The following is a 24,646-nucleotide window of genomic DNA, read 5'->3' as shown; positions in this document are numbered from 1 at the left end:
CCCTCCAACTCTTTTTAGTTCAAATTTTTTTACTATTTTTTCAAAATTAAATTTTATTTTAGAAAATTGTACAAAATTTTGAATTAAAAAAGATTAGAGGTGCACCTAAAGATCACCAATTAACACCCCCTAAGTTTACTATTTTCAACTAACAACCAATGTACTGGTAGATTCGTTTGCAACCCTTTCCCATTTTAACCATCAAATAAATATATTGATTGTTGCAATTATATTGGTGCAACTGGATTTATCATGATTTTATCATAAATCCCACGGTAATAGCCAACGAAGATTTCACCTCATAAAATCATGTCGATGTATTAAGCTTCTAATATCTGTTGGAGGAAATACTTCAAAGAACATTGCAAATTGCAAATTTAAAACCATTTTGAAGCTGAAACGGAAAAAAAAACGCGGACCTCCAACAGCTTTGACTAGGCCTAGTAGCCCACCGCCACCGGCCCACCGCGGCACCGCCTTCCCAACTTTTGCCAATTCAAATAGAGCAGGCTGACGCCGCGGGCCCAACCCAACCCAGCCCAACCGCCCTAGTCCACCAAGCCAGTCCAAAATTAGTACACGCCAGCTTAACCCTCTACTGGAATCTAGCCCCAACTCATCCGGCCATCCAATTCCCCCCCATCCCCTCCGCCTCCGCGCTTCCTTTTCGTGTCGTCTTCCCGTCGAGCGGCGAGACGCTAGGGTTTAGCGGTTTCCGCTTTTGGCCGCAGGGGTTTCATCCGCGTGGCGGCGGCATCTCAGATAGGGTTCCCCTTTCCGGCGAGGCGAGGCGATGGAGGAGGCGGCGGTCGACGACATGATCCGGCGGCTCCTGGAGGCCCGCGGCGGGCGCACGCCGCGCAACGCGCAGGTGACGGACGCGGAGATCCGGCGGCTCTGCGCCGCCGCCAAGGACGTCTTCCTCTCCCAGCCCAACCTCCTCGAGCTCGAGGCCCCCATCAAGATATGCGGTAAGAGCACCCTCCCGACAACCCTCCCTCCAAGCGTGCTAGCCTTACTAGGCCTCCGTCTTTCCTCGTCTTTCTCGGGGAAATTTTCTTGCCAAGGGCTGCTCGTTTAGGTTGTGTCTCCATCGAGTAGTTGTTGCTACTGTGGTGGCCTCTCTAGATTAACTGTTCTTGGAATCCCGTAGCGTGTTGACATGCTATGGCAGCTCCGCTAGTAATTAGAGGCTGGTGATTGGCGTGCGAAATTAAAATGGTCTTAGATGTTTTTTTTTTGGGAAAAAATGGTCTTAGATGTATGACGGCCTGCGGAACCAAGCTGCTAGTTTAGGATATCTGTTATCTGACGGGGTGAAGGATTGAACTAGAATAAATATTGAGCCCATACCCTCAGTGTAAGGACTCCCGTGGCATGCCAAATTATTATGCCGTAATGGTGCAAAGCCACCTAAACCTTGATACTTCTCCAGGGAAGCTGTAGGGCCCTTGCGTAATATTGATTTCATTGTCAACAGACGGTATCACACCTTCTATATTGTTGTATGTTGATATCTTTGGATTGCACAATTCTCTTTCATGTCTTTAGATGGAATACAACTTGTTTATTTTTCTATTTTTTGTGGTGAGCTTTTGAAGTTTAAGGAGAATTCTGTAGAATTCTTGAAGGTTTATTTGGGATGTCAAATTCATGTTACTATCAATGTATCCTTAGTATAGTCTGTTTAAGACCATTCAGGAAGCAGCAAGAACCCCCAACCACTCACTAGTCACCCAAAAAAAACAATATATTTTGTGGCATTTACACCCCAGAAGAGGTCCCTACCCCCACTGTAGCTTATTTCTATCAAGTACAGGATAACATAAGCCAGTTGAGTAATAGTGGTTGACATGTGTAGCTTGTCTAACATGCCTATGCTACCATACCATGCCGGGTTGCTTGAGATTGCAGATGAGACAAAGTGAGACTAACTTGTCTGCTAGTATGTCAATGGCTATTTCTTTTTCTTTTTGTGGTTGCCAAGTGAAAGTACAATAGCGAAGAAAATAAATATCATGGAAACAAGGACTGAATAGAAAAAATCATGGTTGAGTGAATGGCTCAATAAGTTCCAGAGATGCCAAGTTGTAGGATTTTGCAGCTTGGCATCCTGGCAGCCAGAATTGATATCTATTGCTTATCAAGTCAACAAGTATTCATAGATTCTCATATTTCCTGTTAATAATTGTTTTGAATGTTAGGTTCAAGGTGTGATAGTGAGAATTGTGTTATATTGACCCAGTACACTTTAGATTAATACAAACTTTACCAATATACTAGACTGAAGTGTGTAGAAATGGCCAGACTGCAAATTCATACTTGGTTCCTTTGTTGAGAGCAGATCTGTTGTCTAGAGAACATTTTCTCATCGAGATTTTAGTTTTATCTAATATATGGTGGTATTGGTACTAGCATATATAGCTAACTTTAGACTGAAATCAGTTGGAAAAAAAATATTTCTCGCAGTGTATGTCATGAGTGTGCTAGGTGCACTAACAGATATTTCAGTATCTCATAATTAGCTGCACTGCCCATTTCTTCTCTTGTGAATATGTTTATTGTTTCGCCCTAAGTTCAATGTATGCCTGTAAACTCATCCTTGATCAATTGATAATGCACTGAGATAATAACTTGGATGATGCTAATCATTTATCTTCTTCTTTACTATTTGCCAGGGGATATCCATGGGCAGTACTCTGATCTTCTTCGATTATTCGAGTACGGTGGCTACCCACCAGAGGCGAACTATCTCTTTCTGGGGGACTATGTTGATCGGGGAAAACAGAGTATAGAAACGATATGCCTTCTCCTGGCGTACAAGGTGAAGTACCCAGAGAACTTCTTTCTCCTCAGGGGAAATCATGAATGTGCTTCCATCAACAGAATATATGGATTCTTTGATGAGTGTAAGAGAAGATTCAATGTACGGATCTGGAAGATTTTCACTGAATGCTTCAACTGCCTCCCAGTGGCTGCACTTATCGATGATAAAATCTTATGCATGCATGGGGGTTTGTCTCCTGAGTTGAAGAATATGGACCAGATACGCAACATTGCCCGTCCTGTGGATGTGCCTGACCAAGGTCTTCTCTGTGATCTGCTGTGGTCAGACCCTGATAAAGAGATTGAAGGGTGGGGAGAGAATGACAGGGGTGTGTCCTACACTTTTGGAGCTGATAAGGTAGCTGAGTTTCTTCAGAAGCACGACCTTGACCTGGTCTGCAGGGCTCACCAGGTATTCAACCTTAAACTCATTGCATATTTCCCCTTTTTCTGGAATTTGAGTATTGGATTTCCTTGGTTTATTCAGAATAGGGAAATAACTGAAACATCTGAAGCGGCATTTCTCAGTTGATCTCACTGTTGCAAATTTGTTTATTATTAGTATTGTTATTATTGTGTGTACTGCCTCTTTTACCATCGACTTCGTTTTAACTGAAACTCTCTGCACAGGTTGTGGAGGATGGGTATGAGTTTTTCGCCAAGCGCCAGCTCGTTACTATATTCTCTGCACCCAACTACTGTGGCGAGTTCGACAATGCTGGTGCCATGATGAGCATAGATGATTCCCTAACATGTTCGTTCCAGATACTTAAACCTTCGGATAAGAAAGGAAAAGGCGGAACTGGAAACATGTCAAGACCCGGAACACCACCCAGGAAGATTAAAATAAGTGTCACTCGTATCTAGCTGGATTCTCTTTATTAAACTGATGAATTTGAGAAGTTGTGATGAACTGCCCCCTAGACTTGTTATGGTAAACGGTTTTGGTGCGCCTAACACAATGTTGAAACATTGACCAGCTTGCTTCTTGTCTTGTGATGATCTGAAGTCTGATCCAAATGTATCCTGGCATTTTGCCAACCAAAAGGAAGATCACGCTAACATAAACTTCTGTTTTTTTATTGTTGATTTGTATCCTTGTTCCTCGAAAAATGCAACATGTTTATGGATAGGTAGCCTTGGTTGCTGTGGAGATTGTGTTCTATATAGACGTGATGTTTTGTTCTTTAACCTGTAACTGTAAAGCTTGTCTTTGAAAACGACTGGATAGCAGCAGATGTCTTTTGCTGACGTTGATGGCAGAAAACGACTGAACATGAGTTCCGTCAATGTCTGTTTTGCTTGCTGTAGGATGATGTCTTTGTCATCATGATTTTGAACGTACGGTTAAGTATTTGTTTCTTTTTTGTCACCATTATTTTGAACATTTACAGCCGAGACCATGTCGATGATTCTTTGTCAATGTCTGTTTTGCTTGCTGTAGGATGATGTCTCTGTCATCCTGATTTTGAACGTACGGATAAGTATTTGTTTCTTTTTTGTCACTATTATTTTGAACATTTACAGCCGAGACCATGTCGATGATTCTTTTCGAGCCATGTTTTTTTTCAATTAATTATCTGGCCATACGGAGCTAGTTGTCTTAGTGGTATGGTTTCTGCTGTTCGGCAGATCAGGGACGCTCGTGCTATACGCTGTCCCTTTGCAAATACTCCGTTCCATTCCAAAGCCATCACTCCTTTAAAAACCTTATACTGGTTTGGGTGAACCGGGTTACGGGCGCATCTTTCTACTTCTATACGCACACCAATTCTTCATCACGGGAATTGAAAGCAAATGCGAAAAAGATCGCTAATCAGTACATCTAGTGGTTATGCAATGACAAAGTAAATTACATGCGTGCTACCTATCTCCGCCCATGGTTTACATGCTACGAGCTCTGGTTGTGTACGCTTCATATGGGTTGTTTCTTGATACCAGTAATTGTCAATGGTAGATATATACTTACAATAATGTTGAATCTGTAGTAAAGATCTGCGATTTACATGATACTTTTATGATTTTATCGTTTACGGACTAGTGGTTCTCTTGCATTGAGCTTGTATACTCAAGCATCATCTTGCTAGATTCCCACCAGGAGCGGAGGACCGAGTATGGCGAGGTATGGCGCTCGCCATAAGTTGATCTGGCTGCAAACACCTACAGATGCGATGGTTTCTTGACTGCTGCTGCCGTGGCTTTCTACCAGAGGACATGCAAGAAAAAAAAAGACGTCGTTTTGGCTGCCAGATGAATGGTTTTCGGGACACAACCGCATTAACCTGTCTGCCCATTAATCTCACGACCACATAAGCTCTGTCCCACGCTTACACTTCTTTTTAGCTCTTAATTCTGCCATACCTTTTTTTTCGCCCTCCGCCACTGAATTCCCACCACGGCGGTAGCGCTACATCTTGTGGATCTGCCGATCTCACTATCCCGAATCCATCCTAGCTCGTGCGAGCACCCGTGCTTGAGTACTAGATCTCATCTTCTTGTCATGTCCAAACCGCACCACTCAACTGGAGCCTTCATCAAATCGGAGTCTGACCACATCGCCGACGCCAGAACCCTCACCAAATCAGAGCCGGGGCAGTACACTGAAACCCTCACCAAATTGAAGTCGTACCAAATTGCCACAAGCCCCTATTCTCGCGGGAATTTTTATTTTATTTTAATTCTTTTTAATCTAATATTTTAATAATAATATGTCTGAATCTAAATTTCCAAGAAATAGCCCTTTTGGTCGCGCCATAACCCGTGGCGCGACTCCCTAAAAGATCACGCCACATCCTTCGGCGCGACCAACTTGCCACTGGCACACCCATCTCAAGCTGCTGACATGGCAAAGTTGAGTCGCGCCGCATGTTTTGGCGCGACTAGGGATCTTAGGTCACACCACCCTTCCATACCACCCTATCCTTCCCGTCCATAGAGTTTGATCCCGCCGACCGCCACCACCCACGTCTCCCTCCCGACTGTCGGCGCCACCTATACCTCCCTCCCACTTCTCCCTCCCACCGGCTGCCGCCACCAGCTCCTCCCTCATGCTGGCTACCACCACCCGTGCCTACCCCAGCCACCCGCGCCACCATCCACGCCTCCCATCACATACCCGACATGCACCTCCCGCCAGCGCCAAGCATGCCCCTCCCACCGGTAAGGTCTCCAGTTCCTAGGCCGCACTATCAAGGTCCGGAACATTATCACTATTACACTGATTTCAGAAAATATATATATTAACCCTATGTGGTCCTACCAAACCACATGCTTAAGATCATGATTTTATGATTTTAAGATCATATGTGATTCTACTGAACCATATTAATCCTATGTGTTCCTATTAAACCATATGCTCAAGAACATAACTTTGTGATTTTAAGATCCATTCTGACGGATCTGTTCATACCAAACAAAGTATCATACACATACAAATACCACTATATGCTGCATAGCTCTCAGTTTTAGTAAGATCACCAAAGAGTTCAAAATATTTTGGTGATTGCAATGCACCTGACCGGCTGACTGGTTGCTCTCCGGATGAGGCCACAGTGCTTAGGGATTCCTACATGTATCCAATCAATCTTTCCTTTCAAAGTCACATGTTGTATTTGGTTCACAAATTTTATTGCTTCTAATGGAATTTATGGCCAAATATAATGTAGATGTTTAGACCGGGATGCTGAAAAATAGCGTTCAAACTAAACTACTTAGCAGGACCGGGACAAGCACCGGCAGATGAAGGTGAACCTTCCGGGTCGCGCCATTGTGGTGCAAGGAGCATGAGTACAACAACTTCGTTGGCCACAACATCTACATGTGTGATATTATCGATATTATTCCACTTCCGGTAGTTTATGATTGTGAGTAGTTAGATCAATATTGATCAAATTCTCATTCATATAATGCATGCTTCTTATATTTGCTTCAACAATTATCATTGGTTCCCTCATATCTTGCTCTAATAACTGATCGACAATACAATTTATCAATTTCTATACTTTTAGGAGGATGCCATGGCCAACGAGCGACCCTCAATATTGCAACCCCTCATAGGAGGGGCAAAGAGGCACCATATCAAGATATCATCAGCGAGGAATCCGAGGACCCTTCAAACTCAAAGGATGAATATTCTACATGTGGCCATGAAGAGATTGGTGCCACAGCTGCCTGATGCTCCCCCACGTGAGGTACTCCACCACCAAAGAGGCAGGCACGGGTACAAGATCTCACTGATGGATTTCTAATGGTAGTAATATTATTAGACTTGTCATGGACATTTTATGGATTTGTCATGGAGTTCTAATGGACTTGTAATGGTAGTAATATTATTAGACTTATTATGGACACTTTGTGGACTTACCATAGAGTTCCATTGAACTAGTAATATGCTAGTACACCTCTGTGTTTTATTTTTTGCATGGTGAAACTTAACCAAAGTGAAAAGGTTTAGTCCGAAAAGTTGATGCATAATTTGTGTAAGGACAATCTGCTCGTGGCCTGCTCTTGGCGCAGACATTGGCAACCCTCCCTCGACAACCCTCTGCATCATCGGCGAACCTCCCTCGACAACCCTCGGCATCGGCAAAGCTCGGCAACCTCCCTCGACAACCCTCAGCATCGTCGGCAAATCTCCCTCGACAACCCTCGGCATCGGCAAAGCTCGGCAACACGTCCTCGACAACCCTCGGCATGACTAGAGTCACGCCAAACCTCTCGGCGCGACTCATGAAGGAATCACGCCAAGTCGTATGGCGCGACTCAGTCGCGCTAAAGCATGTGGCACGACTGAACCGCGCCACATCAGCAACGCGGATCATGAGAGTTCCAGCGTGGCAGGTTGGTCACGCCGTAGCATGTGGCGTGACTCTTTAGGGAGTCTAAAAGAGCTACTTCGTAAAAATTTAGATTTAGACAGATCATTATTAAAATATTAGATTAAAAAGGATTAAAATAAAATAAAAATTCTGCTCGCTGAAGGGCTCACCTTGTTGCAACCCAATGTCACCAAATCATGGGTCAAAATTGAGGTATTGCTTCACCTATCTCAATATTTGCTCAGGCGTTAGGGCTAATTCCATATGACTATATCTTATTAAGGTTTTAGCCTGTTCAACCATGTTTAGTTGGGTAATACCCTTGTTTAAAATGATGAGCTGTATTATGTGAACAATATATATCATATGAGTTTCTTTCTTAAATTGATGGCATCATTTATTACGTATATAATTCTAGCAGGCTAACACAAGTGCAGATACAACTAGATCCATCTATGTGTAATATATGATAGAAAAGGAAAGTACCCCGTTAATTATAAACTTAAAAGGAATGTATTTTTATATAAAAGGTAGGAACCCTACTACATCATTTAAGAAGTTACCTCATATTAAAAGAAACAATGTTAATCTACATCTATTACTAAAGCGAGTAAGGTTTTCACCTTAAATTTTAGTTTGGTCCGTCTTGTGCCATTAATATGTGGGTCTTAGTCCATCACATATGTGAGTCCGATTAACCTTTCATCAATCGAAATCCTAATTGGAATTTGTACAAATCAGTCGGAATCATAATCGGAACTTGGACAAATCATTCAGAATCCCAATTGGATCCGGACAATCAATATCTCGCATGATATTATGCCGTACCAACACATGGGTGTTGTGGGGATTTTCAGGGGTACCCACAGCCGGGTGGCGGAGCGCACCCGCCTATTCCCAGTGAGGGAGTACTCGGGGAAGTACTAGGCGATGGGGCTAGATCTACGCTGAGATTGGGACTCAGGAACACACGATTTAGAGTGGTTCGGGCCGCCGGAGCGTAATACCCTACGTCCACTGGGAGATGTATTGTCTTGGTTGTGTGAATGAATCTATCCTCTGCTGGTCTTGGCTCTTACCCAGCCCCAGGTTTTCTAACGGCGCTCTCCCCTTTTATAGATCAAAGGGGGGGGCGGATACATAGAACGTTGATGCCCCGACAGGTGGGCCCAACGTGACTGTGGCTACAGTGGTAGCGAATCTTTCCTTCGATATGCGTACTGCTGCTCTTCTGACACAGGGGGTCTTCTCTTGTCCCGTCAGCGAGGCGCCCGTTGGAGTAGCGTAGCTTGCGGCGTGGCCTGCTGAGGCTATTATGTAGCGTCATAATGGGCGAAGCCGAGCCGTCATATCCGACTGTTACGGCAGACTGGCAGACGCGGCATGGGCGGCGCCATCGGCTCCACTGCCTTGGTAATACGCGATCAATAGTGCCCCCTGGTCAGTCAAACGCCTCGGCTTCCACTATATCAAAGTGGACGTCCACCTACCGCAATAAATGCGAAGGTAGGTGGACCTCAATATGGAGACCAAGGGCCTCATACACGTGTCGGCCCCGGACCACCCTGAGGCGGGGCGTCCAACTTTCCCTTGGAGAGGGGTCCGGTTGCTATCCAGGACCCTATGAGGGGTCCGGGACCCCGCGGGGGTCCGGATTCCTTGGGAGGTCCGGAGCCCTGGCTGCTTGCGCTTGAGCGCCTGTTTTTCCTGGGACACGTGGCGTTCCCAGACCTTCCCCGGCCGTGGAACAGGTCCGGACCTTTGTCGGGAGGACAGGACTTCGGACTGCAGGGGTCCGGCTGTTTGGTTGTAGTCAAGGATGACTACAAAGGCTCTTGCCTAGTCACAGCAAGAGGGGGTACCCCAGTCCTGGGGTACCGACAGTGGCCCCCGGGCCCACCTCGGGAGAGGTCCGAACCCGCGGGTGGGGCCACCACCGTGATGTGTTCCTACGCAACTTGATTGCGTTGGTGTGCTCTTGGAGAGAGTGGGCATCCCGGACCCCTGAGGCCGGTATGCTTTGTTGCCTGGTTTAGGTACTAGAGTGCTCTCCACGGGGCGACGAAGGTGTAGGCTTAGGGTACGGAACCAAGCTAAGCGGCTACACGGACTTCGGATCGCTCAGGGGGTAGCACTACTTCCCGGACCCGGCTTTTGTCGACCGGGGCGAGCGGCCTCCGCCGGAGCGGGCCACCGGAGTGGACTTGGAGCGACCGGGGCGAGCGGTCTCCGCCGGAGCGGGCCACCGGAGTGGACTTGGAGCGACCGTGGCGAGCGGTCTCCGCCGGAGCGGGCCACCGGAGTGGACTTGGAGCGACCGGGGCGAGCGGTCTCCGCCGGAGCGGGCCACCGGAGTGGACTTGGAGCGACCGTGGCGAGCGGTCTCCGCCGGAGCGGGCCACCGGAGTGGACTTGGAGCGACCGGGGCGAGCGGTCTCCGCCGGAGCGGGCCACCGGAGTGGACTTGGAGCGACCGGGGCGAGCGGTCTCCGCCGGAGCGGGCCACCGGAGTGGACTTGGAGCGACCGTGGCGAGCGGTCTCCGCCGGAGCGGGCCACCGGAGTGGACTTGGAGCGACCGTGGCGAGCGGTCTCCGCCGGAGCGGGCCACCGGAGTGGACTTGGAGCGACCGTGGCTGACAATCCGATGAAGCATGTTACCGGACCTCATAGTAAGGTGCAAAGAAACCAAGCCTTATACTAGAAGAGAGCCCGGGACCTCTAAAGTCAGCAGTCCTGGATACTAGAGTACTTGTAACAGGGTAGTGAAGTACGTAAACTTAGGGTACATTACCAGGCTAAGCCACGCGGAGCTTCTCTACCCCAGGATACAAATACCACTTCTCCAGAGCAGGTCCTTAGGGGTCCGGACCGCCTTCCAGCTAGAAGGGGTGTCTCTACCTGACCACAAGCCAGCAACTTAACTTGGATTGTTAGCAATAAGGGAAACTCCGGTCAAGAGAAAAGAATAGTTAAACCAAGGCGAATAAATGTAATCAGGGTAGAGCCTAGGCAAAACTGAGGAGGAAAATCTCCTTTATTATTGTGGTTGTCACGGTATACATCGGAGGTCGGGATTACGAGGACGGACCTCCACCGCTCCGGACCGCTTTTGCCTGTTTGTGTGATAGGGCCAGAGGTCGGGTTTACAAGGTCGGACCTTGACCGCTCTGGACACACACGTAGACACCACGCTATTACAAAGGAGAAAATCTCTCATTCCTTTCTTAGGAGTAACCTACGGCTGCATGCTATACAGCGTGTTCTTCTTCGGAGGTGAAGGCGCCCTGGACGTGCCTGAACCGCATCATCCAGCATCACCTCGGGAGCTCGGGGGACCCCTCCTTGCCTAAGAGCTGTCACATGCTTACATGGCATGAGACAAATTCTTTGGCTTTGAATGGAAGAGGCCCCCTCCCCCTGCCGTCGCCGTTGCCGATGGAAACCAGAGCCCTTGCGCAGCAGATGGACCGGTGCGACGCGTGGAGAAGTGCGGTCGTTCGCCGGCTTGTCCTTGGTGCTAGCGCCAGGGGCCCCCGCACGAGGAGGCGGGGTCCTGTCTGCAGCAGCACCGAGCAACGCTGAGGTGGATCTCCGGCGCTGGAGACGGCGGGACGACACGGTCAACTTCCTCCGGGATGGCCGTCGGCTCCAGGCTCCATGTTGAGAGAAAGCCTTGAGCCGACACCATGCCACCGCTGAGGAGGCGTGGCCGTTGCTTGAGAGAAAACCTTGAGTCGACGTAGGAGCAGCGGCGCGCAGCGGCGCCTCCGCTGTGCGCTGCTACGCCGGCTCTGAGGTGTCGCGGTGGCGACACACAGCAGGCGCCGCTGCCGTGCGCCGCCGCACCGAGGGCGTCGGAGTGCCGGTGCCATAGCATGCGGAGTGAGTGTGCCTTCCTTCATCTTCAAGTTCGCCGTTGCAGAGGGAGAACACAGCCTAGAGGCCTGAAGATCCAGCCAACGCCTGTCTTCCCCACGGACGGCGCCAAAATGTTGTGGGGATTTTCAGGGGTACCCACAGCCGGGTGGCGGAGCGCACCCGCCTATTCCCAGTGAGGGAGTACTCGGGGAAGTACTAGGCGATGGGGCTAGATCTACGCTGAGATTGGGACTCAGGAACACACGATTTAGAGTGGTTCGGGCCGCCGGAGCGTAATACCCTACGTCCACTGGGAGATGTATTGTCTTGGTTGTGTGAATGAATCTATCCTCTGCTGGTCTTGGCTCTTACCCAGCCCCAGGTTTTCTAACGGCGCTCTCCCCTTTTATAGATCAAAGGGGGGGGCGGATACATAGAACGTTGATGCCCCGACAGGTGGGCCCAACGTGACTGTGGCTACAGTGGTAGCGAATCTTTCCTTCGATATGCGTACTGCTGCTCTTCTGACACAGGGGGTCTTCTCTTGTCCCGTCAGCGAGGCGCCCGTTGGAGTAGCGTAGCTTGCGGCGTGGCCTGCTGAGGCTATTATGTAGCGTCATAATGGGCGAAGCCGAGCCGTCATATCCGACTGTTACGGCAGACTGGCAGACGCGGCATGGGCGGCGCCATCGGCTCCACTGCCTTGGTAATACGCGATCAATAGTGCCCCCTGGTCAGTCAAACGCCTCGGCTTCCACTATATCAAAGTGGACGTCCACCTACCGCAATAAATGCGAAGGTAGGTGGACCTCAATATGGAGACCAAGGGCCTCATACACGTGTCGGCCCCGGACCACCCTGAGGCGGGGCGTCCAACTTTCCCTTGGAGAGGGGTCCGGTTGCTATCCAGGACCCTATGAGGGGTCCGGGACCCCGCGGGGGTCCGGATTCCTTGGGAGGTCCGGAGCCCTGGCTGCTTGCGCTTGAGCGCCTGTTTTTCCTGGGACACGTGGCGTTCCCAGACCTTCCCCGGCCGTGGAACAGGTCCGGACCTTTGTCGGGAGGACAGGACTTCGGACTGCAGGGGTCCGGCTGTTTGGTTGTAGTCAAGGATGACTACAAAGGCTCTTGCCTAGTCACAGCAAGAGGGGGTACCCCAGTCCTGGGGTACCGACAATGGGCACTGTGCTAGTATCATAAATTAACACTTGCAACATAAAAAAAATATATCCAAAAAAATGATAACGACCACCGCCTCTCCGGCGCCTCACCCGGCGCCGCCGCAGGCACCCACTAATCTGAAGAGGGCGGTTGATGCGAACGCGGTCCACCTGAATGAAACTTCGACCACAATATAAAAAATTAACGTTTGCAACATAAAAAAACATGTATATAAGTGACTCTGGTATTCAATTCGAGGATGAAATTTTTTTACAGCAACAACATGTTTCATGCAACATCCACGGTTAACATAAAAACTCATTGTAGCATCGGTACTTAACTCTTGCAATCGCAATATGCTCGGCGAGTTGTTATGCACGTCGGACGTTCTTATTGCAGAATAAGTAAGGTCTCATTTGGTTTTTTAAGTAGCTGTCATATCAAATGTTTGGATGTCAATTTGATTGTTAAGATGCAAACTTAATATAAAAATAATTGCATAAGCTGCAATTAGGGCTCAAGACGATTAACAGATGGTCACTGTAGCAATTAGTGGTCAAATTATTAATTATTTAGATTTAATAGTTTCGTCTCTTGATTAAATCAGGACTTATGAAAAATATTTTTATAATAACTTTATATTTAGTACTCTAATTTGTGTTTAAACATGTGATGTGCCAACTTAAACTAGAAAACCAAACCTCACTCACCGCAGGCCAGAATAAACTCCAAACAGGCCTCTGGCGGAGAAGCAACCTCCAGGCTCTCCAACCGCAACCGCTCCGCGGCCGCGCAACTGCGCAAGCGCGACGATGGCGACCGCCGCCTCTCCGGCGCCGCCGCCGCAGGCGCAACACCCGCCGCCGCAGGCACCCGACCCGAAGAGGGCGCTTGCCGTGAACGCGGTCCGCCTGAAGGCGATTGGCGACCGCCTCAGGGACCACCTGAATGGCATGTTCATCCTCTCCGTCGCCGATTTCGTCCACCACGCCTACGCCTTCGCCAGGTGCGCTTCGCCTCCCCACCGCCTCTTGCTATTCCGAGCTTCCTAGGGTTTCCCACCTTCCCCACGCGCCCTGCCCCTTCGAGTGCCCTTGTGGGTTAGGGTTTATACCGCCGCGCTGTTCGTCGGCGGCGTGCTGACACTACGTGTTTCCGCTTGCAGAGGGATCGACTACGCGGTCTCGGCTGGTGATATTCCTGTGATGGCCAATGAGATACCCGGCATTTTGAGAAAGGTAATTCTATTGCTCTCACCCTGTATCAATCAATTGTTTCCTTTTCTTTCATTAGGAATTGTCCTTGATTGGTGTATGGCTCAGTTAAAGTAGTGGGCTAAGAGCATCTCTAAGAGACTATGAAAAACAAACTGGATAGCCAAAAATAGCAAAACTAGAGTAAAAACTGGATCCAACAGTCTCTCTATTTTCCCCTCTTTGCTACCCCGTTAGGTATCCTGAGTTATGGGCAGAAATTCTCGCTTAGCGCCCTGGGGAAGACTTCTAGACTGCTGTGGGAGCTCGACGGAAGCAGAAGCAAAACCTGCTTTCTTTCTGTCCCAACCTCCTTGGGTTCCCCTTCGCTAGGCAAAATTACCGAGCAACTCCCACTCACCATCCGCTCCCGCGCTCGTCGCCCCACCGCCCTACGCCCGTCCCAGCCTCCGTCGTCGACGAGGGTGAGGAGGGAGAAGACCCACGCGGGCGCGCCTGCGCCGGCGCGCCCTCCATCTTCTAGCGCTCCACCGCCACCCTCACGCCACCGGGGGTGAGCGGCTGCTATCCTGCGGTGACTTCGCCATCGGCGGCGTTGACTGGCTGGCTCCGCGGAGGTGAACCAGCTCCATGGCGGTGGCGGCAAGGGCGAACCTGGTGCTCGGCAGATGGCGCCGGCGCAGCCCTTTCCCTTTTCCCACCTGTCGGCCATGGAGGGTGCCACTGCCCCCCGCCGGCGGTTGGGGAGGACGCAGATGGGCCGGGGAGGGCAGGGTGGTCGGGGAGGACGTGGCGGGGCTGGGGAGGACAGGACGGCTGGGGACGCAGCGGGGCAGGGAGGCGCGACAGCCAGGGACATGGCGGGGCCAAGGAGGGCACAACGGCCGGGGAGGGCGCAGTGGACTTGGAGGTCTCGGCGACCGGAGTCCCTGCAAGGTCCCGCCGGTGATTGGAGAGCTAGAGGGTGAGGGAGAGGTTGGGGTGATTTGGAGAGTCAATTTGGAGAGGCTTTTGGTTACCACACCTTTTGGAAAGCTTTTTATTTTTTTACCTAGTTTGTTACCTCTTCATTTAGCAAGAATTTTTACCTACGCCTGACAGATATGGTAATTATGCGGCGAAGCTAATTGTGTGACCCAATTTTTTTTTCTAGGATGAGTATCTGTTTGAATTAATTATTTAAGCACTTGTGCTAATATTAATGCATTACAGAAGAGGAATGTTTCACTACTCTTTGTAGCATTTCCTCAGAAGTATAATGGGACATACTGTGCATATCGTTTGAAGAGTCACAGGCTCACAGAACCTCAATGTGGTTTTAATAATTCAAATTAGCGAATTTGAAGCAGCATAAGCATAAGATGTTTTACTAGAAATCATATAGAATCTGTAACATGCCACATCAACAAAGCCTTTAGTCCCAAGCAAATTGGGTAGGCTAACATTGCAAGTGAAATTAAATTACAACTGCTGAGCATACTCTTCACATTCTATCATCATGTTTTAATGATATTTGTTTGATCTACCTCATGCTTTACTCTGGCAGTCGCCAAACTATTCAGTACCTTTTCCCTCTCAAGGTGCCATCTAGCCCATGCATGATGCTAGTGCCACCTTGCAACTTTGGCAGCATGTTATGTGAGCTGTTGCACAAAAAGCCAGCAGGATTACCAGATTTGGCCTTGAACTCTGTTTTTGTCTCACATTATGGGGGATCATATAATTTGTTGACAAATTAATGTATGACCGCAAATCGCTGTGTCATTGATCTGAAATCTATAATTTTTGGCCAGATATATGAGCTGAGGAATGAAACATTTATACAATCTTCGCTTATGGTACTAGTTATATCGTGCAAGGTAAACTTTTGTACCTTTTCAGTTATATATAAATTTTCAGGTAGCTGCTTTGTTTTTTCAATTGTAACCAAATAATTTATTGGAAAAGAAATACTGCTTCAATCTCGCTTTGGTCAAAGTCGTTTTATTTCCTAATCAGAGTTCCAAACATATATACTTGGTAGTTTTTAAAAGGAATAGTCTGTTGCATAACTATACATTTTCAGTAATTTTTCTGTTCCAATCAATGTTGAACATGCTAGAATCTTACGCTCTAGGAAAGAATCACCAAGTTCACTGTTTGTTTTCTGACAGCTTAAGTGCACATAGTTTTAGGCATATTTTGGTATTTAATTTACTCTTAGCAACCAAGTTCCCGTGTCGATGGGGTTGAGGAATGGGAACACAGGTATTTGCTTGAGAGATGGAATGTGAACCATGGATTTTTGGGACGATAGGCTGGAATGATGTTCCCGGGAATAGTTTATGCAGTCATTTACTATCGACTATCGTCTACCACAATCTGGGATGATACATAAGTGCTGATCCATAACTGATGCATCACAGCATCACAGGTTTATAGAACAATAAAAAAGGGGAAATATAGGAAGGAAAAGCAGTAAAAGAGAGACGTGCTATTGGCCTGTGCTTTCCTGGCCCACTCAAGCCAACTAGATAACTTGCTGTAACTCTCCAAGCCCCGACTGCACTGCAGAAAACAGCATATGCTAGCCAAGTACCAACTGCCGCCTCCTCTCATCTCCCTCCCTCCCTCGCCCTCTCCCTCTCCCTCCCTCCCTCCCTCCCTCTCGCTCGCTCGCTCGCATGAGCGCTCACGCTTTCTCGCTTTCACCCTCCTCCCCCCTTCTGCAATGCAAAATTGCTGCCACCTGAAATCATTTGCCACTGATCATCAGCTCATGCATCAGGGACTTGCAAGGTTGCCCCCCCCCCCCCCCCCCCCCCCGTCCTCATTATCTTATCTGTCTGGTACTCACACTTTCTCTGGAGACCTCCGATGCTGATGTCGTTGCCCCTGTGGATGCTGTCACAGTTGTGGTTGTCTTCGTCTCCGCCGCTGGCAGCCTTTTGCACCGTTGATGTACTGGTGGCTGCGAGTTTCTGGAACATTCCATTCCTGGTTTCAGGACGAAGTTCCTGGAATAGGGAATGGGGGTCATTCTGCATTAGATGCTGCTTAACATATAATTACAGCTATATAATTTTTTTTAAGCTTATTGTTCTGGCATAACATGCTGGTCATACCAATAATATTAAGGTAGTAGCTTACACAGGCTGTTTTGCAGAATGCTTGCTCCAAGAAATGGTTTCAACCTACAGATTCCAGTGACATTCTCAGAATTGCTAATGAGGTGTGTATGTAATATTTTTATGTTTATGTTTCTTCTTCCATGAGCAGTTTTTCATCTTTTGAATTATGTGGTGGGATAGCCTTCAAACGAAACATTAACTATTTCCTCTTGATATTCAGCTCTCTAGTAACTTCTGCACATCCTCTGGCCAGGCAGCTAGTGACAGCACTGCGCTTAAAATTATATCACAAATAATGCCAAGGTAGGGAGTCTCCCTCCCTCTCTCTCGTGTACGCATAGAAACATGTTTTTATTACTATCAAATGTCTAAAGATTTAAAAATTATATTCATGATTTTTGACAGGGGAATGTATTTTAGTCCGAGTAGCATGTAAATCCCCAGTATCTGATTTTAAAATTTGGAATGTGCATGCTGAAAATGAACTGAAAACTTTACAGTAACATTGCATATTTTTCACAATACACAATTTAGAATACAGATCATATAAAGTCTAGCTAGAGACAAAAGACATTAATAGTGTCAGTGGTAAAGATGATTTGCTAGGTCATGGTTTGAGCACGTAGATTTCTAACATCTTCGTTTCCATTCAAAGACGTTCATTATTAATACGATGTTTCAATTAAAATGAAATAAACTACTAATTCATATTTACCTAGAGCTGGTGATTTTTTTTTGAAACTGCTGAATTTGCATTAATCTCAAATGATTTGGTCAAATGTGCGCCAAATTGGAATAACTTATGTTAGCATATTCAAATTCTGATTGTACCGTCATATGTTAGAGCTATAGTACAAGCTATCTATTCAAACATTTCTCATATATTATTTATGCTTGTATTTTATAGGTATTATCCATGGTTGAAGTTTGAGCGTCTAATCACTTGTATTGAAGCAAAGGTAGTTACTCTGTTCAACTTAAACTCGAATTTTACAATTATACTACCTGGTAAAAGTTGATCATTCACTATGTCAGCTTTTACCTAATTTTGAATGATCATAGGTCAAGACATTCTTGATGAATGGTAAAGACTTGTTTTACCTCTGAATAAATGATTTTGATGGTTTTGTCTACCTTATGTAGGTTGGCTATGATGTATTGATGTCTGACTTCTTTATTGAGAGGAACCTATCTCGAGATGAAAAGATTGTAAGTATAGTTAGGGACTCGGGGGACAAATTTTATGGCATGCATATTCCGTAGGCAAAATAACATTTTTAGCTATTGGGTGTTCTCAAGAGGCTGTTGCTATTATTGAAGTTATGTGTACTGATGTCTTTCGGCTGCTGAACTATTTACTTCATAGACTATTCTGTTTCTTGATCAAACATGTGAATTGAACAAACCACAACTCTCTTACTTCTTTTTCAAATATTTAAGTTTCATATAGATGGTATTGAACTATTGATCCTGTATTTGACACTATTTTCACATTGCACTCTGCGCTGGTCCCATGTAATGCTCATTGCATATTGAAGATTGGAATCTTTGGTACATGTGATGTTTCCTTATGCTACCCACTCTCTTTCCCTTGTATTACAAGAAAAATACCTACATTGCTTAAGTTTCAGAATTGAATCCGTTTAGATATATATGATGATATCTCTTTGAAACTATAGAGGCCAGAAGACTGTTGACTACCTGTCACTAGTTTAAAGTTACTGGTCCCATATAGTTTGCTTGCACACTAAATAATGCAAGGACTTTCTATGAACTCACATTTGTCTTGTCCAAGCGCATTTTTTTTTGAATCTGTACTGATTGCAGTTAGGGCATATTTGTGACTGGACTTCAGGACTTTTTTTGCATGTTGATTTTTTATAAGTAATGTCATGATTCTCTCCTTTTTCAGAGACTAATTGTTGTACAAAAGGAAAATTTAGATTCCTCGACATGTGTCACAAGCCCACCACATGCGAGGTTTGTTTTTCCTCTATGTTTTGATGCTTGTCACATGCCAATGTTGAACCATGAAACATGTGCGGTCCTTTTTTTTCTGTTCAGCTTTTTGGTCAATGGAAAGGGCGTGGACAAGAGGACTAATGTTTCAATGGTTAGTGTCCTTTTGCATATTTTGGCTTCCATGCCTTCTGAACCTCTGGTTAGGCTTCATTTTTTTTAATTGGAAAGCTGAGCTCGTGCATTTCAAACAGGACTTAGGACCCCAGTTCCCTTCTGATATCACCAAAATGCTCAAATATGGGGCAAACATTATCCAAGCTGTTGGATATTTTAATGGTATGCTTGGTCACTGTGCTATGCTCCCTTAGTTGTACTGTAGAAGTATACACCAATCAGCCCCAATTCTTTATTTGTGACTGTTGATTTTAACTTCACATTGCAGCTAATTATATCATAGCTGTAGCTTTTATAAACAATGTGGCATCCTTCAGTGCTCCAAAACTGGATGACTATACGCAACCTATCACAGTTTGTCCTGCAGGTAGGTGAAATTCATTTTAGTTCTTTTATGCGTCCAGTGTCTTGTCTCAAACTGAAATAACAATATTTTTCCTTGTAACGACAGTTTATATTCTCTTGAGTGAAATATACATGTAGATGCATTGTGTTTCATACTTCATACCCACTGACACATTTTTTTAATGATATATTTCTTTATTGGAAATGGACTTGGCATTTTTATTCCTACAATTGTAAATCTATTTGTATTCCATGATTGCCACTTCTGTGTTTTTTCACCATCATCTATCAGCTCCTTTCTTTTTTGTTTGATGTCATGTCTAGAACAACTGACTAGCTTAGCTTGGGTGGTGTTGTGCATGGTCATGGGGCATTTTAAAAGGAACCTGCTGCCTGGGACAATGCCCCTGTAAAGTGACAAGGGTGGGTCCTGGTTTGTTGGTGGATGCCAGTTACTTGTAGTTTGCCTGTTTAAACCGACTATAAGTTTGGTTTTTTGCTATAAATTGCTGAATTTTGGTCTATTTGTGACTCCTTCCAGCTTTTTAGAGATTTAGTATTTTCCCCTAGAGACAGTTCTTCTCTTCCCATGGGCACATGAAACCTGTCAAGTTCAATTTTCTTGATCCATGAATCTGAAAATACTCTAGCTCGTATTGAGCAGTTATTCTATCTTGGAAGAGACCATGCCCGTAAGCAGTTGAACCTACAAACAACATAGAAAGATGCTAGAAAAAGCTAGACATCTGCTAGCAACCCAGAAAATGAGGGGCTTATTTGCGTAGTCGTTGAAACTGGATAGGTAACTGACCTGCTTAGGTGGGCTCAACAGTTTGCCTGTCCAACAACCAATTCTCCTAGTACCTGGTATACATGTGTTGGTGGTGTGGTCATCACGGTTGTGTCAAAGTCCTTGAACCCCAACTTCTGCTGATGAGTCGGTTCATGTAAAACCAGATGGCTCAGTGATGCTTTACTGGTTCAATATGGCTCAATTGCGAGATCTACATGATGACAGGGACCCTGCTGAAACAGGCTTCAGTTATGCTACCAGTCGGTCTAGTTTAACTATTCATTTGTCGATAGCATTTCCATACCTTTTTTGTACAATGCCTTGCTTTCCGGTCCAAAGAAATATGTTTAACCTGCATGAAGCTTATGTAGAGACAGTAAAATTTAAACTTTGTAGTTTTTTCACTGTAGTTTTAATTTCCACATCGAGCAGTAGTAGAAGTTGAAGCTTTGAGTTTCAAACATTGTGCTGTTTGGTTCCTCTACACACATCTGTTGTCTTTATGTAGTGTGGCCGAAATTTGAACTGTACGGAAGCCATTTTCCATGATCACGTGTATTCATTGACAGTAATTTATGCCGTGTACTCATTTTCACATTGACAGCTTATATCTGATTTTTTTTCTCATTATAGTTCTGATGTCTCCTGATCTCTGTGTAGATTCTGATGTACTTGAGGGACCATCAAGAGTTTCCCTAAATTGCCCTATAAGGTACTGTGTTGCACTTCTCATGGAATAGGATTTGTTGTATCATGTTTCAAACATTGTACGCTGTGAAATCTTATGCATCTAAACATACATGTAGATGAGCTATATTATGACTGATCAGGTTTCAATGGTATTTTTGCTAGAAAGGACAGGGTACCTTGAGAATTACCTTTTTTTAGATAAACAACTAATCTTTCTTAGGATCTACTTAGTTGTGAATAAAATTTTTCCTGTGTATGGCTGGTGATGAAAAAAGGGCAGAAGAAATAATCATGTCTTCCATTCACATGAACGTGATGACTGACTGCCCTCAGCCTTCAATCAGATATTGGACCACACATTCACAATGTAACAACTTTCTGATTGTGTCTGTCACTCTGTAGGTTTTAGATAGTTAGGGTAACATTTTGAAGCTTTAATATCTATGCGACATATACTAAAGGAGTTAATATATTTGATTATATACTAGACTACTAGTGATCTGCCTTTGGATGATGAATTTAGTTTTTGTTTGCCCTCTCTTGTTGCAGTTTTAAGCGCATAAAAACTCCCATTAAAGGGCGCCTTTGCAAACACTATCAGGTATTTACTTAATCTTGCCTTGTTTATATTTGTTCGGTGCTTTTTAGAAAGTGTTAACATAACCGTATTGTTTAGTGTTTTGATTATGATAATTACATGGAGATGAACTCAAGGAAACCAAACTGGCGCTGTCCATATTGTAATACCCCTTCAAACTTCACTGACCTACGCATTGACCAAAAGATGGCAAAGGCAAGTTGCTGTGCATATTTTTCATCTCTCCTTTTCTCTCTCTGACCTTCCTTTTCCTTTTAATGCAGATACTAGAAGAGACTGGAGATGATGTCATTGATGTACTTGTATTTGCTGATGGATCTTGGAAAGCTGCACCAGCTCATGATGAGAAATCAGATAGGCATAGAGGTGATGCCATTCATCAGACTGGAGATGCTGTAGAAACTGATTCATCATCTTCAGATGTCATAGATCTGATAAATGGTGATGGTGATCTGCCGATGATGGATTGGGCATCGGCTTTAGAAGATAAGAAGCCTCTGCTGAATAGTCAAGATATATCTGTGTCAGACTATCTTCCAGATTTTCCGATGGCTGCCCAGACAGAGGATCTGTATGTAGGGGATGGAAATAATGGGGGTAGCAACATGGCTTTCACTTCTCGTCAGAATTTGTTGCCATCTACTAGTGGGCTGGGCTCGAGTTCTTTTGGGACCTTGGAATCTATTCTACCCCAAGTTGTTTTGCGCCCTGTTATTACAGATGCTGTCTCTCCTTCTCTTGAAACCTCCACCTCAACATCTGGCATGCAACATGTTTCACAGGAAACACATTGTGAAACTGTACAGTTGCAATCACAAATAGGTCCAGTACATAGATCAGAAGTGAGAAGGCTTCCTATACCTAGAAATCCCAGGAGAGAGCCATTAGGAGTCCAGGCATTGCCAGTGCCACCACAGAATCCTGGGTCATCAACAAGGTTGCAACCGAATATCCTCAATTGTCCACCTCCTATCCCACAATCTACTCCAGCTTCTTCAACTTACCAAGCACATCAAGTGACGAATCCGGACTGTGTAATTGCTCCAATGAATAGCAGTTGTGGGCCGTTACCAAGGACTCCCGGTGCTGCTACATCATTGCATCTACAGTCAACAACACGGGTAAACATCTTTTCCAGTCACTATATTATCATCTGTATTAGCATCTAACATGATATACTTCAACTTCGTCATCCAGTAGTCACACCTTGACGGTAGCTCAATAGCAAAGTTGCAACCAGATACTGTGTGATAAGTTTAAAGTGATCCTGTGCATCAGAGCTAGAATACTAAAGCTATTTATAGGTCAAAGATGTGTCATTTCATCAACATTAGTTGCTACACACTTGTATCACATAACTATATGCAAGACACCTTGCAACTAGCTTCAACTGCTTGAATTGTCTTTTCTTTTCTTTTTTAGAAAATCTGCAGGGCGCCTGAGATATTAACATAAAAATAATAATTTACCCATAGTATCTACTGAATTTTAGAGAAGCGAATGAAATTCCTTAAGTGCCTAATTCAACTGTAAATAATGATACCTAACTAACACAAACTACTTAGCAATTCGTCAAAGGAACTGTTGCAGTAGTTAGTGGTGTGTGTAGTACAAATTTACCAGCTAACAAGATCACATACTAGTTTGCTATGTATTTAAGTTAGCATATTCTGGGGGGCTGTCTGTTTTTGCTGTACTAGCAAGGATGTTAGTGGCCTTAAGACCTGGAAATTGATATAGTGAAGTACTTCTGTCTGTTGATTGGGCCCAGCACCAGCAGCCAGCTACAATCTATGACATGAGGAAAGAGTTTTCTTTATTTTCTATATATCACAGCAAGCATATATTGACATAATCATAATTGTTGCCAGGATATGCGCAACACATCGAGCCATCTTCCTGGTCGGGTTGTTGGTCTGCCTGCGCCACACCTGATTGGTGCACGGCTGCCACCAGGAAACTCAGGACAGGTTGGAGGAGCGAACACCTACAAACCTATGCCTATACAGCAGACTCCAACTCATGATCAGCTCATGCACACACGAATGACCATGAACCAAACGGCACTGGCTGCCGTGGGCCAAACCACTGCAGCTGCACTTGTCCGACCGATCCAAGCTGAGATCCAAAGCCGTATCCTTTCTACCCTGCAAAGCCAGGCGCCAAGATCGCAATCAGTGCCTCGTGCAGCAACTCCTCCGTCTCTACAGCGAGCGCCACCGCATCTGCAGCCTCCGAGTGTACCACCTGCTGCTCCTAGCACACCTCAGGCTGGATCCTCAGATGGTCATCCACCTGACATCCCTGAGGATGAGAACTGGTGCCCCACGGGTCAGATGAGAGGGAGTTTGACAGGCAATGCCTACAGTTCTGCTATCCGGCGCTATCAGCCGGCTCAGTCTCGTCCTTCCGGCACTTCGGGTGTGCGAAGGCCTCACTAACCGCTGGGCATTGTGGTATTTTGATGATCATCAAGCAGGGCTTTTGGCAGCGAGATAGATATTTACTTGATTCTTTAGGCTGGTGTTTGGGAACTATGTTGATCTGGAGTTGATGTTGGGAGAGGCTAATGAATAGTGAGTGGTGGCTAGTGTTTGGGCACTATGATGATGCGGTGTTGATGTAGGGGGAGAGGCTAGTGAATAGTGAGTGGTGACAGTATTCTGCTGACCTGCCGCACTTGTCAGAGTTGTTTATATTTCGTTGCAGTTTTCATAGTTGGCTGCGCAGCTTAGGTGCTTTAAATAGCATTATGATGTTAAGCATTGGCAGTAGTACATGGTAATCTATCGCGCTAGCTCTCGCATGTGTAAATCTGATCATGCTTGCCTTACACAAGTTGTACCGAAGACAAATCCAGTAGTGTGGTTTTCATATAGCCTTATTATCTTAGAAATTTTCCCTTTGCCTTACTTTCATTCAAACTTGTCGAACCAGTTCCCCCGCCTGAGTTGTCTTGGATTTGCATTCAGACTTCTCATACAAAAATTTAAGATTTCGCATGAAAGCTTTTTGCAATCCAAAAGCGAAGATCTTGAGACTGAAAATGGAAATAAAATCTTGAGACTGAAAATGGAAATAAAACCAATGCAAAAT

General features: G+C 45.7%; 2 protein-coding genes across 5 annotated transcripts; both read left to right on the top strand.

Moving 5' to 3' along the window:
* The first annotated feature begins 596 nt into the window (after positions 1-596).
* On the top strand, positions 597-4,075 carry LOC120670075 (serine/threonine-protein phosphatase PP1-like). The gene is made up of 3 exons (XM_039950065.1): positions 597-971; positions 2,679-3,238; positions 3,457-4,075. The coding sequence occupies exons 1-3, from the start codon at positions 794-796 to the stop codon at positions 3,691-3,693; spliced, it is 975 nt and encodes a 324-aa protein (XP_039805999.1). The 5' UTR covers positions 597-793; the 3' UTR covers positions 3,694-4,075.
* A 9,263-nt stretch (positions 4,076-13,338) lies between these two features.
* On the top strand, positions 13,339-24,460 carry LOC120669831 (E4 SUMO-protein ligase PIAL2). Of its 4 annotated transcripts, none has more exons than XM_039949689.1 (16): positions 13,339-13,670; positions 13,830-13,902; positions 15,672-15,737; positions 17,024-17,089; positions 17,209-17,291; positions 17,896-17,947; positions 18,132-18,197; positions 18,901-18,968; positions 19,053-19,101; positions 19,202-19,286; positions 19,393-19,491; positions 20,923-20,974; positions 21,502-21,553; positions 21,629-21,745; positions 21,814-22,671; positions 23,422-24,460. In XM_039949689.1, exons 1-16 carry the CDS (start codon positions 13,477-13,479, stop codon positions 23,989-23,991), a joined length of 2,550 nt encoding a protein of 849 aa, XP_039805623.1. In that variant the 5' UTR covers positions 13,339-13,476; the 3' UTR covers positions 23,992-24,460. The 4 variants fall into 4 exon arrangements, with proteins under 4 accessions (XP_039805623.1, XP_039805625.1, XP_039805624.1 ...); XM_039949690.1 differs by having other exon boundaries at positions 13,386-13,670; positions 21,656-21,745; XM_039949691.1 differs by lacking the exon at positions 15,672-15,737 and having other exon boundaries at positions 13,360-13,670.
* The last annotated feature ends 186 nt before the right edge of the window (positions 24,461-24,646 follow it).

Source organism: Panicum virgatum, chromosome 4N (assembly GCF_016808335.1).
Source record: "Panicum virgatum strain AP13 chromosome 4N, P.virgatum_v5, whole genome shotgun sequence".
NCBI lineage: Eukaryota > Viridiplantae > Streptophyta > Magnoliopsida > Poales > Poaceae > Panicum > Panicum virgatum.
This window is presented reverse-complemented; position numbering and strand designations above follow the sequence as displayed.